This window comes from Orcinus orca, chromosome 9 (genome assembly GCF_937001465.1).
Source record: "Orcinus orca chromosome 9, mOrcOrc1.1, whole genome shotgun sequence".
Classification (NCBI taxonomy): Eukaryota; Metazoa; Chordata; class Mammalia; order Artiodactyla; family Delphinidae; genus Orcinus; species Orcinus orca.
In genome coordinates, this window is record NC_064567.1 from 103,362,495 (window position 1) to 103,377,606 (window position 15,112).

The 15,112-nt window shown below is 48.1% G+C and overlaps 1 protein-coding gene across 10 annotated transcripts in view; it reads right to left on the reverse strand.

Annotated features, from left to right (window-relative positions):
• The window catches only part of IKZF1 (IKAROS family zinc finger 1), a 90,989-nt gene that overhangs the window by 19,214 nt on the left and 56,663 nt on the right, over positions 1-15,112 (reverse strand). For 4 of the 10 annotated variants that reach the window (XM_033402258.2, XM_033402257.2, XM_033402263.2 and 1 more), the window contains exons 4-5: positions 12,098-12,157; positions 4,096-4,356 (exon numbers count right to left, since the gene is read on the reverse strand). The exons of 4 other annotated variants lie outside the window; for them this stretch is intronic. In XM_033402258.2, coding sequence (XP_033258149.1) covers positions 4,096-4,356; positions 12,098-12,157 — 321 coding nt within the window. The remainder of the gene's footprint in view (positions 1-4,095; positions 4,357-12,097; positions 12,158-15,112) is intronic. 2 more of the 10 variants (XM_033402259.2, XM_004277949.4) reach the window with 1 other exon arrangement.

Here is a 15,112-nt window from a genome sequence, read left to right on the forward strand (position 1 = left end):
TGGAAACTTGACACGAACCAGAATATATTCAGAATTCTCCCAAATCTAGATCTAGATTGGACCTGGCTGGGCAGAGGAAGTCCAGCAGGTGGGAAGGTGATTATAAAAGTAACTACCTACCTAAATCTGAGTTAGGAGGCCACACTGGATGAGATTAAAATAGCTGATAGTCAGGCAGCCCCCAGGAGCGTCCAATAGAGATTGTTAATTACCTACTAGAAACACTTCTGAGCCTTCACACACACACACACACACGCACACACGCACGCGCGTGTGGCTGCCGTGCTTAACTCTATGCAGACAAAAGAAGGAAGAAGAGTCCAGGGCGACCTCGCAGGGGAAAAGCCTCCACCCACTCGCTCTGGCAGGGGGACCCTCGGGCTGGCTGTTCTGGAAAGCTGGGTGGTCTCATGCCACGCAAATGCGTGTGACAAGGATGTGGGCCACTCTTGGTGACCAGCGTGCCTCAGTGTGACCCCACCCATTGTGAAGCGTCCCCTCTGTGCTGACGAGGCGCTTGCTGGGCTCCCCCCGAGCTCGGGCGGGCTGGAGGGAACACCGGCTTGGACCCTGCGGTCCAGCCAGCGTCTGTGCAGGACAGCCGGTCAGCAGAGTGAGAAAGGACAGATCCTTCCAGCCACGCGTCCCTTCTGCAGAACAGGGCAGGCAGGAAAGACAGGGGCCGTGCCTTGGAGAGTGCAATCTGTCTTCCAGTTTGAGTCATCAGCTCTCGTGTGTCCTGCTGGGCCTGGTGTCTTAATCCCGCTGGTAAGCTTTCCCGGAAATCTATCCGTTTCTGATTTGCTGTGCTGGCATGAAGATGTATCACAGGGCCCGGGGACCGGAAGACAGCGTTCCCTGAACTGACAACACGGAGCTCAACTCAAGGTGGTTTCCCTTTGGAGGTGTTAGCAGGAAAGGGATCAGGGCCCCGGAGCTAGACGACACAACACGGCCCACGATACCTGTGTACTGCTACTGGTGCTCGCTTGCCCCCCGCACGTATACGGCTGATGGGAGCCAAGTTAGACCAAGTTCCTCCAAGGCTGTATTCCCTTTTAGTTAATTGGGTTGAGGGCTTTCATATCATTAATTCAAAATTTAGTTTTTAATCCCAGGAACTCTATAATCTGCCATTTCAGAGACTCCCTGTAAGAAATGTCTGCGCTCCTTTTCATAACTTAATTGGGCAAAAAAGAAAGTCTCCACGGATGCCCACATCATGAAATTTCTGACCCTATATCTGAAGAAAGCGAATTAAAAAATACACTGAACTACAAGGCTTCGCTTGGGCTTATTGCAGCTGTGCCTTGGAACAGCACCCAGTGCGATGCCGTGTTTATAAAGCACGGAGACTCTGCCTTTCCGCCTTATAGACGGGAACAGAGTGGGCACAGGGCCGGACAGAATAACCATAATTCAGACACCTTTCCTGATGCTTCCTGTTAAAAATCCCATCATTCAGAATCAGATTACTGCACGTTCCTCTCCCACTACCCTCCCTCTGACTCCCCCGTGAGCCCTCAGAGGTTGGCGGGAAAGTGTTACTACGACGCTTGAGTTTAAAAAAATGAAACTGAACAGCAAAACTGGGGAAGTGAAACGGTGTCATCAATGGACGACTCACACAAGGGCAGCCCTGGCCCCGCTCGGAGGCGGTGACGTGGGAGATTGCCCCGGACAGCTGCAGTCCTCCAGAAGGAAACCCCAGTGCGCCCATCCGACTCGGTGACGGCAGGTGCAAGTCCTGGCTTCTGGGGGGACATTAGGTAGAGCCCAGGCTCCCCGACGAAGGGCCCCCTGAAATGGCACTGTTTCCGGTCCACTGGCAGCTGCATGTCCCACCCCCTACAGATGCTCCCAGTGTCCTCTGGGTCTGGACCAGAGTCTGCATTTTCAAAGGACACCCCAGTGATTTATGGGGACTTGACGTGTTAGAGAATTCAGGATGGGGTCGGTGATTAGCAAAGCATGTCTTTCTGATACATTCCACTCTGATTCCAGGAAAGTGGAAACCTTCTAGCATGTCTATTTATTCAAACCTAGTTTGGCCAAACTACTTCTATATCGACCTGTGACTATATTTATGCAAAGTGGAAAAGCATTATGAAAACAAATCAGGAGTTCCTTGTTTCGTTTTTGTTTTTTTTTTAAATAAAAGTCAAAGCAGGAACCATAAAACTGATGGTCTCTATGTCCCTCTTTCTGGAATGAACTTGTTCTGTAAGCGAAAGACTCTGCGTGTTGGCACCTACTTGGCCCGTGGCCACTATTCGTGGGCAGAAGTGGGCAGCAAACAGCCGGTCTACTCTGCATGTCTATGCTTGGCGGGTTCATTCATTAAATGCAATTATTCTTTTTATCAGGGCAGGCAGTCATTATATTTTGGCCATTTAGGATGCCAGCATTTCATTCAGTTATCAAATATTTATTGAACTTTCACTGTATAGTCAGGTTTTACATGAATTAGCAGGAAAGTAATTCATGTGCGAGGTCTATTTCTCCATCAGGAATGAATTGCTATGGGTCCCGGTGTATCCTGTGAAGGGTCTATCATCACGTAACCTACCTTCACATTAATTTCCACCTCATTACAAAGCGGGGAGCCTGTCTACTCTCCTGTGAGCTTCCCTTGGGGCTGGATGTGGCGTGGACATTCCACCGGATAATTGGAGGATTAAGAGGCACATTAGGAAAAGCAAAGTCTGCTAAACTGTAGAAGTTAAGTTTTTACCGAAAACGAATGTTGACTGAAAATAAACATACTTTACGGTTTTCCAGTTGTATGACAAACAGAAATTATTTTGGGAACTGCCTGATTCAAATACAAAAATGACAACTCCACAAAGGTCCGCATTTCCTGACAACCCAGCTGTTTTGCTCCATGAATTTTCTGAGTTCCTGCTTCAGTTTTGATAATCAGATAAGCGTTTGGCCCCTGGGGAAAATCGCATGAGGCTGTGATGCTCTTCCTTACTTCCCTGAGCTAGCTGACAAAACCCACCCTGCTTCTTCAGCCTGCTTTTATCGGTTTGTTTTTCTCCTCTTGTGGAGAACAGGGGCAGACGCTGGCTTTATGATGACCTAAGATGCCACCCACCGGGACAGCAACGGCTCACGGTATGTTTTATGTTCAAACTTTCAGTGACCGCTGGAGTTGGCACATTTATTGTGTTGTTTCCACCTTTCAGGCAGAAGAGTAAAGTTTCTGTTTAATTCAAAAGACACCTTATGCATGCAGTTTAGGTAAGATGTTACCTGTTAACATTTTATTTTGAAGACTGTCTAGTGCCACTTGTGGTGACAGTCCTGGTGGGGACACCCGTGACTGGTCACCCACCAGGACCGTGCACCCTGGGGGATGTGGACGGTGCAGAACGGAAACCCTATTCCTCCGGCCCTCAATGTGAGAACATGTCAGGAGCCTGGGTGCAGCCGTCAGACACAAGATTGTCTGCATCCCTTCATTTCTGGACACAGAATACTGTTCTCTACTGCCAAAGCCTCCACTGCCCCGTCCACTAGGACAGGGGTTTGGGTATTAAATTCTTTACCAATTTGAGATAGAAACTAGTGGCAACCAAAGCATCTTGGTGGGAGTGTCACCTGCTGGAGGATAAGCCATCTGAAAACAGAACTCTTTCTGAAAGACTAAATTTTGCTGCTAGTCAATCATTCAACGAATGTTTCTAAAAATCAAGCCTTGTCAGTTTGGATACCCCCAATATGCACATTTGACTCATGGGTTTCTTAGTGGAAAATTGGAGGAGTAGATTTCAGTGTATCAATCTCCTCTTATCTTGCTTTGTCTTGTTTTTTGAAGGGTGAACCACCTGACAGCCCCACCGCCAATATTTAGAGAATGTGCTCTCAGGCCCTTGTCAGAACTTGCATGCCGGTTACCTTTTCCTTTTTGTTTACGGCTTTAATATATAGGATCGAATTGGTGCATGTTCCGAAGTCCTTTTCTGAATATCGCTCCCGAATAGGGAGGCTACGCCTCGCTCAGGACACTCAGCCGGGAAGGGCCTTGTCCTCTGCAACACCCCGTGGGCCCCTCCAGGCCGCCAAAGGAGGAACCACGCCAGGCCTTACCAGTGTGGCTTCTTTTGTGCACCGTGAGCACATTGGGGCCGATGCAAATTATCCCACAGACATCACACTTTAGTTTGCCGTTAGGAAGTCGAATGCCCCCAGCTCCTGACAAAGCTCTGCTGCCTTGGACACCGTGGGAGCCATTCATTTTCTCTCCGGAGGCATCGAGCATCCGTAAGTCCTCCGCACACTCTTCCCCATTCACTTCACAGGCACGCCCATTCTCTTCATCACTCTGAGTCTCTACTTTAACATTACCAGCTGAAAGAGACAATACAACACAGGGGGCCGTTCAGTGTCATCGCAAAAACAGAACAGAACAGCACAGCAGCACAGACAACCTGGAGGGAGCGACACCTTCTAAACACAGGTTCCTGGCAGCTGACACCAGGGGACAGTGGCCCGGGCTCTGGACCCACTGGCCCACAGGGGACTGTGATATATGGCAACAAGCATCACGGGTTTGGGACCCTCGTCTGCCCTCTCTGTAGGTCCGAAGGGCAGACGGAGGAAATGCATGGAATTTATAAATTCTCGCTTTAGACTGGGTGTGTGTGGGGGGACCTCTATGCAGGGTAAGGTCACTGGGTCCACTGTGACAGCCTGGGCCCCTCTGGAGGGACCTGAGGCCAAGTCCAACACCCTGGGAGCCAGAAGACCCCTCACGCCAGAAGGTGAGTATTGATCACGTAGCCCCCCGCCCCCGCCCGGTGTGGGACCTTGTTTGGCAAAACCCCCTAAGAAGCGCTTATCTAGCCTGAAAAAGTCCCCTTAAGCATAAGGAAAAGCATAAACTACCTTTCCTTCATTCATGTATGAATAAACATGGAGACAAAACTCAGCAAACGCACGCTCAGATTTCTGACCAAAGATTCCTGAAAGGGTTCTGTTTGTTTGTTTCTTTGGCACGTGATCACTCTAAACCCTTTTTATTCCATGATGAAAATAAAACCTGCGTCCTAAAGGAGTGCCACGATTTCTCAGGTTTCTTCCAGTTGCTGAAGGGTTGACCAGCATGATGGTGAACGTAACAGATCTGCACTAGCTTTTCAGAAAGTAAGACTCGTGTGTGCATGGGGGTGAAGGGCTCCTGGTAATAGTACAATAACCACTGTCTACTCTGCATTTAGAGTCATTATTTCTGTCATTCATGGATTTTTCCCGGTAAAGAAAATAGTCATTTTGGTTTGCATTCTTCTGAAACACCAACTGATGATGGATGGCTGAATCCAATATTGTAATGACCGGGAGAAACTGCAGTTACACTGAAAGGCCTCACGTTCATCACAGTCTCTAGAGATGAATAAGAGGAAGTAGGTAAATTCTGCCCAGTAAAATAATCGATGAGATCGACAGTAACTACAGCTACAAAATCTTTGATCAACACTGTAAATCAGTGGTTCTCCAAGTGTGGTCCCTGGACCAGCAGTACTGGCATCTCCTGAGAACTTGTTGGAAGAGCAGACTCTTGGGTCCACCCTAACCCGCTGAACTAGAAAGTCTGGGGGGTGGGCCCTGCCCTGGGCGTTCTTCACATGAGCCTCCAAGGGATTCCCACGTACACTCGAGTCTGAGAACAACTGTGCTAGTAACACTCCAAGTTTGTTTGACTCAACACATTTCTCGTGATTTGGAAGCCCAGAGCCCAGACTCTGAAATCAAAAGTCCTGGTTTGGAATCTCAGCTCCACCCTTTATAAGCTCTGAGATCTTGGGCAATCTTCATCTGTAAAAACGGGAACTACCCACACTAGCCCAGCAGGGGCTTTGAGAAGATTTAGTGGGTAAAGAGATGTAAAGTGAACTAAGGCCAGTGACTGGCCTGGCAAATGAAAGCACGTTCCCATAGAGCCGTCCCCTTGAGGGGGCTCCCCAGGAATGTTCACGGCACGGACCGCGTGCCAGGCACTTTAACTGCCCTGTAATGGGTAACCCTCACAACGGCCCTATAAGTGAGGTGCTGTTATCCTATTTTACAGTTGAAGACGCCCAGGCACAGAGAAGTCGAGCAACTTGCCTGAGGTCACACAGCTGGGAGATACTGCAGGCAGCCTGGCCCCAGGGCCCACGCTCCTAACCGCCACACTGCCCAGGTTGCCCATCAGATCTTTGGAGAGAAGACTTGCAGACAAATAAGCAAATGGAACGAATGAGCTGGGACACGGGCCACACCCCCACTGTGGACTTGGAGACCCCAGAAGTGAGGGGATATCTCTTCCCATCACATCCTGGCATCACAGAAGACTGTCCCGAGGACTCAGTAAGTGGGGGTGTCCAGGTGAGCCCCCCTACTAGATCCCGAAGAGCAGGGACTTGGGAGCATCCTGCATCTCAGCAGCCTCCTGCTGACCTCTCCCAGCCTCCGGAGACAGGGAACCAAGCCCTCCGACACGGCGAGCTCAGGAGACGAGACAGGTAAGGAGGGTAGCTGTGCCAGCGTGTGCAGGAGCTTCACCCCTGAGCCCTCTGGAATCACGTTCTCAAAGCTAACTCACTAGGGCCTCCCTGCCCACTGGGTTCTGCTCCGGAATGCTCAAAGCCCTCTGCACTCCTTCACCGGGGTTATTTTTAATCATCTGTCTCATGGCTTTTGAAAATGAGATGGGGCCAGTTCAGAGCACAGCGGGGCAAATGACTGTAGGTGTGGCAGGTTCTCCAGTGCCCGGAGGTGGGACCTAGGGTGCAGGCCAAGGACCCTGTGGACGGAGGAGGGGAACCAGGCAGATGAACAAGCGTTGGCATAATTCCCTTTGCCCATCTTCCTGCACTCAGCTCCAGGTCGTAAGTTTAGAGGCAACCAGCTCAATGGGACCGACTCTTGCTTTCTCCAAAACACACCTCAGTATAGGACTTATTAACACTTGCCCCAAACTCCCACCTGTTCTGCATTAAGAAGACAGGTGTTTGTGTGACCGTCTGGTGGCCCTGTGGCTTGTGTCGATGACGAAGTGCGGGCCCTTCCTGGTGAGCAACAGGGGAGCTTCGGGTGACCTGAGGTTTCTGCCATCAGGACACACGTCCCGGTCCCGCGGGCAGCCTGCTGGCAGAGCAGGTAAAGCGCGTCAGGAGTGAACGGGATGAGGACAGCGGGAGTGAAAATTGAGGGACGGATGTCACCTTAAATATCGCAGACGCCCTCAAGCCAGAAGCCTTGACGCCAGTCACTCATCCGACAGCAGTTCATGAAGGCGGGCCAGCTGCCATGTGGCAGCTTCTCTGAGGACCCTGTTCACAGAGCCGAAAACCAGAGGCTGAAGACAGCTTATTTTAAATTACCCTCCGATCACTGTGGGTCCCCTCGTACGACTTTAGGTAGATGTGTTTGGTGCCAGAAGAGACCAAACTAGAAGAAGAAAATCCAGTATCCTGTGATGTTCTGGTTTTCGGAAAAAAGGTAGGCAGACCCCCAGACTGGGGGTCCCTGCCTCACAGTGGCAAGGTCAAGGCAGCGTAAATAATGGGAACCGGACAGAGCGAGCGCTCCAGGTAAGCAAAGGGTAGAGGCACTGAGTCCCGGAGGCCAGATGCCGGGGATGCAGAGCCGGACGCGTGCTAGAGCTCTGGGGGCGAATCTGAGGCCAAACTGTGACAGGAAAGATCTGTGGCAAGTAAGAGGGGAGAAAGGGGGCCTGAGGGGGCTGGGAGTGGAGGTGAGAACCAGAGGGCAACACGTCAGCGAGGGCTCAGCAGGTTCAAGCACGAGTGCATTTTCTCTCAGTGTTGGGGGAAGGTTCCCATCTCTTCGTGGACAAATGCAGGCTGGGTGCTGGTTGCACGGAAGAGGGGCAGAGATGCCCCCCCACCCCTGCGTCTGTGAAACGGGGCCTCTCGTCTGATCGGGAGGCGAATACAGGCGACATGCGTCTTATTTTTGTAGATGATGGAAATCAGGCCACGGAACTGTCTTAAAACATGGCAAACACAGACCTGATCTCAAAGGTCAAAGTCTAACAGACATCCATCACTCAAGGTAGAACACACATTTTAGAAACACAAGCTCGGACAGGGGTGTTTTGGCTTCGCCACCTCGGGAAATGGGAAAATGGCTTCGGGGCTTTTAGGTCATGAGGAGCTTGATTCGTGAGGAGCCCTGAGCAAAGGACAGCAGAGGCTGCGGTCTTGGGGGCCTCTGTTATTGACATCTAGAGTCCCCTGAGCCAGCCAGGCCGGACGCCTCCTTTACATGGGGGAGTGCAGCCCGGAGAGGGTCAGAAGGAAGGAAGTCGGGGGACACTGAAGCCCATTCCTAGGGGACATCGCGGGGCCTGGACATGCTCGGCTCAGAGACACAAGCCTCCGGCTGAGATCAGAGATGCCGCCACCCACCCTGAGCTCCTGAACGAGGGGAAGCAGAAAGAGCGGCAAAGTGGGGATCGGAGGTCCCTCCACGGGGGGCACTCGCCCTGGGAGGCCTCGGAGCAGCCCGAGGGCAGAGGGCAATAGCCGGGGCTCTCGCTGCCAGGCTCCCAGGCAAGGCGCCAAAGGGGCGGGCGCTGGTGCGGGAAGGCCCTCGGGGGTCTGAGTGCTGGTGGGCCCGTGATTCTGAACTCCACCCGCCGAGAGTCAGCGGCACCAGCCTTTGCTCCACCAGTGAAGGAGGAGACTGGAAACAGGTGCTGGGAGCGTATTCAAGCTGTCCATCTCCTGCAGGTTCACATGCAAGCAGCCCGAAGCCCACCCAAAGGGACAAGCAGGGTTCCTGCATCGTCTCTTGAGAACGCCACAGGACCAGCCCCGTCGTTTTCTTTCTTCAGACCCGCCCGTCATCAATTCCAGGAAATGGTCCGTCCTCCCTAGCCTGCATTTAGTGGACGGGGGTCCACCCCACGGAGGCTGTCTCTATGTCCCTCCCCTCCTCGGGATTCCTAAACCACTTCTTTGGCTCCATTTCCTTGGACCCCAAACTGCTCAGCTGCAGTATTGCTTCTGTGAAATGTTAGACTCTCCTTGAATACAGGGATTATACTTACAAATATTTCTGACTCCATCCTCCCACCACTTAGGAAAATGTCAAACTCAGTAAGGTGCTGAATGGAAGGGATTAAGTCTAGAACATGAAATGGAGACTTCTGTGTTTCTTGACCCCAGAACACTCTGGCTCAGGCCTAGCCTTGCAGCCTTTCCACTGACGCCCAGGAGCTCATGGACGGGATCCCAATGTCATTATTTAATAAATGTGGCTGCATGAAGAGCGGATGCCTTCAAATCCTGAGGCAAAAGCCACTTTCCTTCCCCGATGCAATTGAAAATTCGGGAAAATGAAAGTTTCGTTGTTATATATTTCAGAGGCCTTCTATGTGTTTAGTAACAGGGCAGATCCGGCTGACCCTGGACCCCTGAACCTTAGCACTTAGACAAGTTTAGCAATGAGAGAATCCAGGGAACTCGGGGTCATCGGGGCCTTAGTCTCCTGCCAAGCATCGTACGGCCTCATGAATGATCAAATCATTTTAATGCACAGGAATAATGCACACTGGCAGCCCCGCCTCACAAAGGGATTCTGTTTCCCTTTTGTCTTCTTCTTCCTTTCGAATGTGTCTTTATATTTCCTGGTGAGGTAAATGGTACTCTGACAGCATTTTTCCATTGAAAAGATATCCCCAAGCTGTCACTGTGAGTTTAAGCCAGGGAAGCTCAAAATGCTCAATATTTTAAATGAAGAAACAGGAGACAGAAGTATTCCTGCCACTGACGACTAGTAAAAATCAAATGGAATAAAAATATTTAAGAGATATCTTGAATGAGGGTAATTAAACGAACATTTTAGATGCAGAGAAAATGTGTAGAAGTTTTTGCACTGCCTCTAAAGGATTTATGAAAACTTTCAAGCATTTTTAAGGTCACCGAAACCATTTATTATAACTTATATCATTTAAAATGCAGGTGGTTTTTTTTCCCTTGCAAAGATGCATGGTTAGGAATACGTTTATCCTTATTTTATGTTTTAGGTTTTAAATGGAATGAAATCAGGGAGAGACAAAAGAGGAAGATTATGGAAAAAAGAATGAGTTACAAGCATATTTACATTTTCCTCAGGTAACAAGGGACACAAACTGAGGTACAGGGGGTCGAACAGTTTATGTTTTTAATTTTCAAGAAGGAAAAAAAGAGATGAGTGAGGAGGACAATTTTCCACTATGACCACTAGGTGGTGATGTTGGCCCAGAACAGTTGGGTTGCTGTTTGGGTGGAGACTTCAAGGTCAACAGCCATTTAGTTACAACTTGGGTACGTGGGAGGGGGTGGGGAAGGAGGAGAGAAAGAGATACTAATACCTTGTGAACCCAATTGTATAAATATATAGACAGGAAGTGTATCGAAACATGTATCATCTATCTTACAGTATCTCCAAGTATTGTAGAGGTAGCAATTTTTTACATACTGAAGTCTTCACCAAAGGATCTGCTCCAATATTACAATATGCTCGAGCCTAAACCTTCCTCAGATTTAATGAAAACACATCTGAGAATGCATTATCTTACTCTTAAGTGCTTTTGACTTTTTAATATTTCAACAATGTGATTGCTCATCTCGAAATTAGTTATCTGTCCTAGTGTAACCTTTTATATAATCATAGCAGCACACATTATATACGCACATATACACGTTTATATATATATGCATATCGATCTCACAGAAATAAATTTCAAGCTGTTAAAGTTAATTCAAAGGAACATTAGTAAGAGAAAGATCTCTATAACTTTTTTTTAACATCTTTATAGGAGTATAATTGCTTTACAGTGTTGTGTTAGTTTCTGCGGTATAACAAAGTGAATCAGCTGTACATATACATACGTCCCCATATCTCTTCTCTCTTGCGTCTCCCTCCCACCCTCCCTATCCCACCCCCTAGGTGGTCACAGAGCACCGAGCTGATCTCCCTGTGCTATGGGCTGCTTCCCACTAGCTATCTATTTTACGTTTGGTGGTGTCTATATGTCCATGCCACTCTCTCACTTCGTCCCAGCTTACCCTCCCCCCTCCCCGCGTCCTCAAGTCCGTTCTCTATACTGGAAAAGCAGTCGATGTAGGTTATGAGAAAAGAGATATCCTTAGGTTGATACTGCTAAACCCTTTAGGCACCAAAGAGTTTTTGATAGCCGGGATGTCAGAAACCTATCTTTAACAGCTACTGACACCTTTTAGACTACAGCCTGTGTTAATAAGTGTTACAGTATTAACAAGCATGGCCTGTCTTCTGATGTTGCTTTAATATTAGATAATTTATTAATACAGGCTCTGAAGACTTAAGTCCTAAGGGGGCAACCAACTTGTACCACTTTGAATATTCAGCTCTCTGGACATTTTTAAAAAGCACTTGCCTGTCCTTAACATACTCCCTCAGGGGTGTTGCCCAAACACACTTATCTCTCAATTCATAAAAAAGAAAAATGAAATTAACATCTGTGTTTGGTCTGACAGCTCAGATCAGGAGCGTCCCGCACGCAAAAGCACTCAGTGTGCTGCTCAGGAAGCAAGGACCACGGACTAACGGCTTCAAAGCCCCGCGATTTTTCTCCTCTCGGTTCTGAAATTAATACTTCAGAGCAACAGAAGGACAGTATGTATCCTTCTCCGTCCTACAAAACTGTAAAAAGTATCTTGAAAGTGTGTTGGGTTATTTAACGGTGACAGAAAGTCTGGCCTTTATCGTCATACTCAACAAAGAGGAGATACTCGTAACGTTCGTAACAAGGCTGTTTAACAGCGTTAGTAGGGTAACAATTCTGTCAATACTATTGTTACTTCTACCCTTACTATTACTGCATGGCCACCACAAAAGGCATGCTCCATAGTATATCCAACAGTCTAAAACCAGGCATACATACCTCAGTGTGTAAGAGATGTTCTCCATGACAGATGTTTAATAAACAGCGTGATTGATATTTAATTTATCTTAAGGAAGGTGATGAAAAAAGATGCATTCACAACATTTACACTATGGGAACTGAGTATGAAATGAATACACGTTATCATTTTCTAGAAGCAAAGTGTATACTTACGAGAGAAAGAATTGGGAATTATTGCATGAAAATCCCTAAAGCCGTCAACCCCATAAGCAACTGCAATAGAGAAGGCAAAAAGAAAGCTGGGCTGTAACACCATCTGAGAGACAGAGTAAGAGTTTAAAAGAAAGCATTGTTTTTTAAAAGGAAAGTAATATTACTCAAAACCATTATTTAGTTACTAATCTGGTACTGTTAGCCCTCAGACAGAGGGCTGAAACCATAACACGGTGCTTACACAGAAAGACGACCCCACTTCCCAGAGGTCTGATCTCATGGCACTATAACACACAGGCACTGCAGAGCAATGTCTGGTGTGTTGAACATTTGAGGGGCTGCAACCTAGAACATTCTAGAACTTTCTCTGCTGAGAAACCCTTCAGGGGAGTTGGTATAAACAGGTCCAAGATCTCAGCATCACAGCCAAGTGTCTCCTGGGAAAGCGCTTATCTTCACAAAAGCAGTGTGACTCTTAATGGGCTGACTGCATTGCAAATGTTCTTCCTTCAGCTTTTTCTTAGAAAGTGTTCCCAGAAAATTAGAAAATGTTCATGCAACACACTGAGTGGGGAAAAATTCGTGTTTTCTACCTCAAAACGATCTACCAATTTCTGTGGGTATTCCTTATCAGCTGCTCTCATGAATACTATCACCACCTCAAATCGCCAAGTTTGTTCGGTTTTGTAGGTCATAGCTTTTCAGTGTGTGCCTGTATCTTGAAACTTAATAGATACAGCACATCTCTCTCTCTCTCTCTCTCTCTCTCTCTCTCTCTCTCTCTCTCTCTCTCACACACACACACACACACACACACACACACACAGTTTTCTCTGCTGAAGTGACCCCCAGTAACTGTCTGAGTTATGCATACCGAGTAGCTGCTAAATTAAACGTGTTGCTGAACTACTGAATTAGCAGAGTTTCCTGCAGGAAACAGACCTACTGAAGTTTGCTTAGACCAGTGTTTTCCAAACTTATCTGACCACAGACCCTCCCTTTTTTTTCCTCATGAAAAATTTAGTAAAATACTGGGATAATGGGGAAACAGTTTGGTAGACACTTCCAAAGCTACTCCTTGAAGTCGCTACCTTAATGATTTCCTAGCAAACCCTTAGTCTTCCTCTATTCCTTTTGTTCCTTGGCATCCGAATCTAACAGTCACCACCTGTGTCCCACCCAGCAGAGCTGTCATCAGGTGGTCCACCTGGGTGCACCTGTGCTCCACGGTCTGCAGACAGTCAAACACAGGATGCTGATTTCACAGCGACCTTTGCAATTCTATCGTCTTCACTGAGTTCTAACCCTTTGTATTGACTTTTGGTACCTCGGTCGCTCTGTGTCATGGGGGTGCTACCATCTCAGATAAGGGAGAAAAGGTCAAGATGTTTTGAAAGGTAAGCATTACCTTTTTAAATCAGGAATGTCACATAACATGAAGTTCTCTGATTAAATGATGTCACTGCCCCAATTCCCTGAGATACGGCTGAGGTTGCTGACAGGGGGCCTGAGGGTGACTTGATTTGAAAGTGAACTGCCTGGTACCCCTTCAGTACAGGCCATGCGTGATGATGAACAGCATTCATCTAAAAGCTGCCTCGCCAGGAGAAGATGTACACTTGCACAGAACCTGGGTGATCAGAGCGTAAGCCTTGAAGTATGGAATTCTGTCGGAATGCTTTACCTTTGAATATAAATAATATTACAGCACATCGTCGGACACTGAATGTTAATCATTTTTCAAGAGCGTCAATTCTTTGCTTAGTATAATTCAAATGAATTTGAAAGCTGTTGTCCTAAAGATTTGATTCCCTTCAAATTACAAAAAGTTTAAAAAACAAAACAGCTGTAGCTATAAAGTTGTTGTGCTTTTCCCGAGGAAAGCTGAACTGATAAGAATTCACCCTTGCTCGGGTACCATACACGTTCCTGCAGTTACCTACTTCTGAGTTCAGGAAAAGGAGAGCTCTCACGCCCTGTGGGGAAATGATGCACAGCAGGGAACCGTGAAAACTCACCCTATCCTGCCCCGTCCCGTCTCGTCCCATCTCATCCCATTTTACTCTGGTCGGTCCAGTGCCTCGGGGAAGGCATTCACCAGGAGCTCTGTAAACACCAGGGACTTACAAGCTCTTTCCACAAGCTGCCTTTAGTCCTCACGAGGCCCTCCAAGGCAGAAACTATCATTAGGTCACAGGGAGGAGGCTGGGTCTTCCAGGAAGCTCTGGAGTTTATCGTCTTGGCGGTTAGCAGGGAAACAGGTGAATCTGAGACCATATGTAATTGACACATAGAGTCAGTACTCCAGACACACACTCTCCCTGCTGGAAGGGCCTCTGGGAGCTGTGCTCTCTCCTTTACGATGTTGGAGAGGCACTGGACCGCGAGAACGTTACCGCACCTGCACGCACACTCACCCCGCGTGAGAGCTACAGCGCATTTACCTACGGAATCCCCTGCACGGTTAGCAGACACACACCACTGTGTAAGCAACAGGTAACCAACAAGGACCTACTGTAGAGCACAGGGAACTCTGCTTATCCTCTGTAATGACCCGTGTGGGGAAAGAATCTGAAAAAGAATAGATGTGTATGTATCTGTAGAGCTGATTCACTTTGCTGCACACCTGAAACTATCACAACATTGTAAACGACCTCTACTCCAATGTGAAAATAAAAATAAAAAAATAGATGAGCAACAAGGATATATTGTGTAGCACGGGGAATTATAGCCATTATTTTGTCATAACTTTTTTTTTTTTTTTGGCAGTACGTGGGCCTCTCACTGTTGTGGCCTCTCCCGTTGCGGAGCACAGGCTCCGGACGCGCAGGCTCAGCGGCCATGGCTCACGGGCCCAGCAGCTCCGCGGCATGTGGGATCTTCCTAGACAAGGGCACGAACCCCTGTCCCCTGCATCGGCAGGTGGACTCTCAACCACTGCGCCACCAGGGAAGCCCTGTCATAACTTTTAATGGAGTCTAATCTGTAAAAAATACAGAATCTCTATGCGGTACA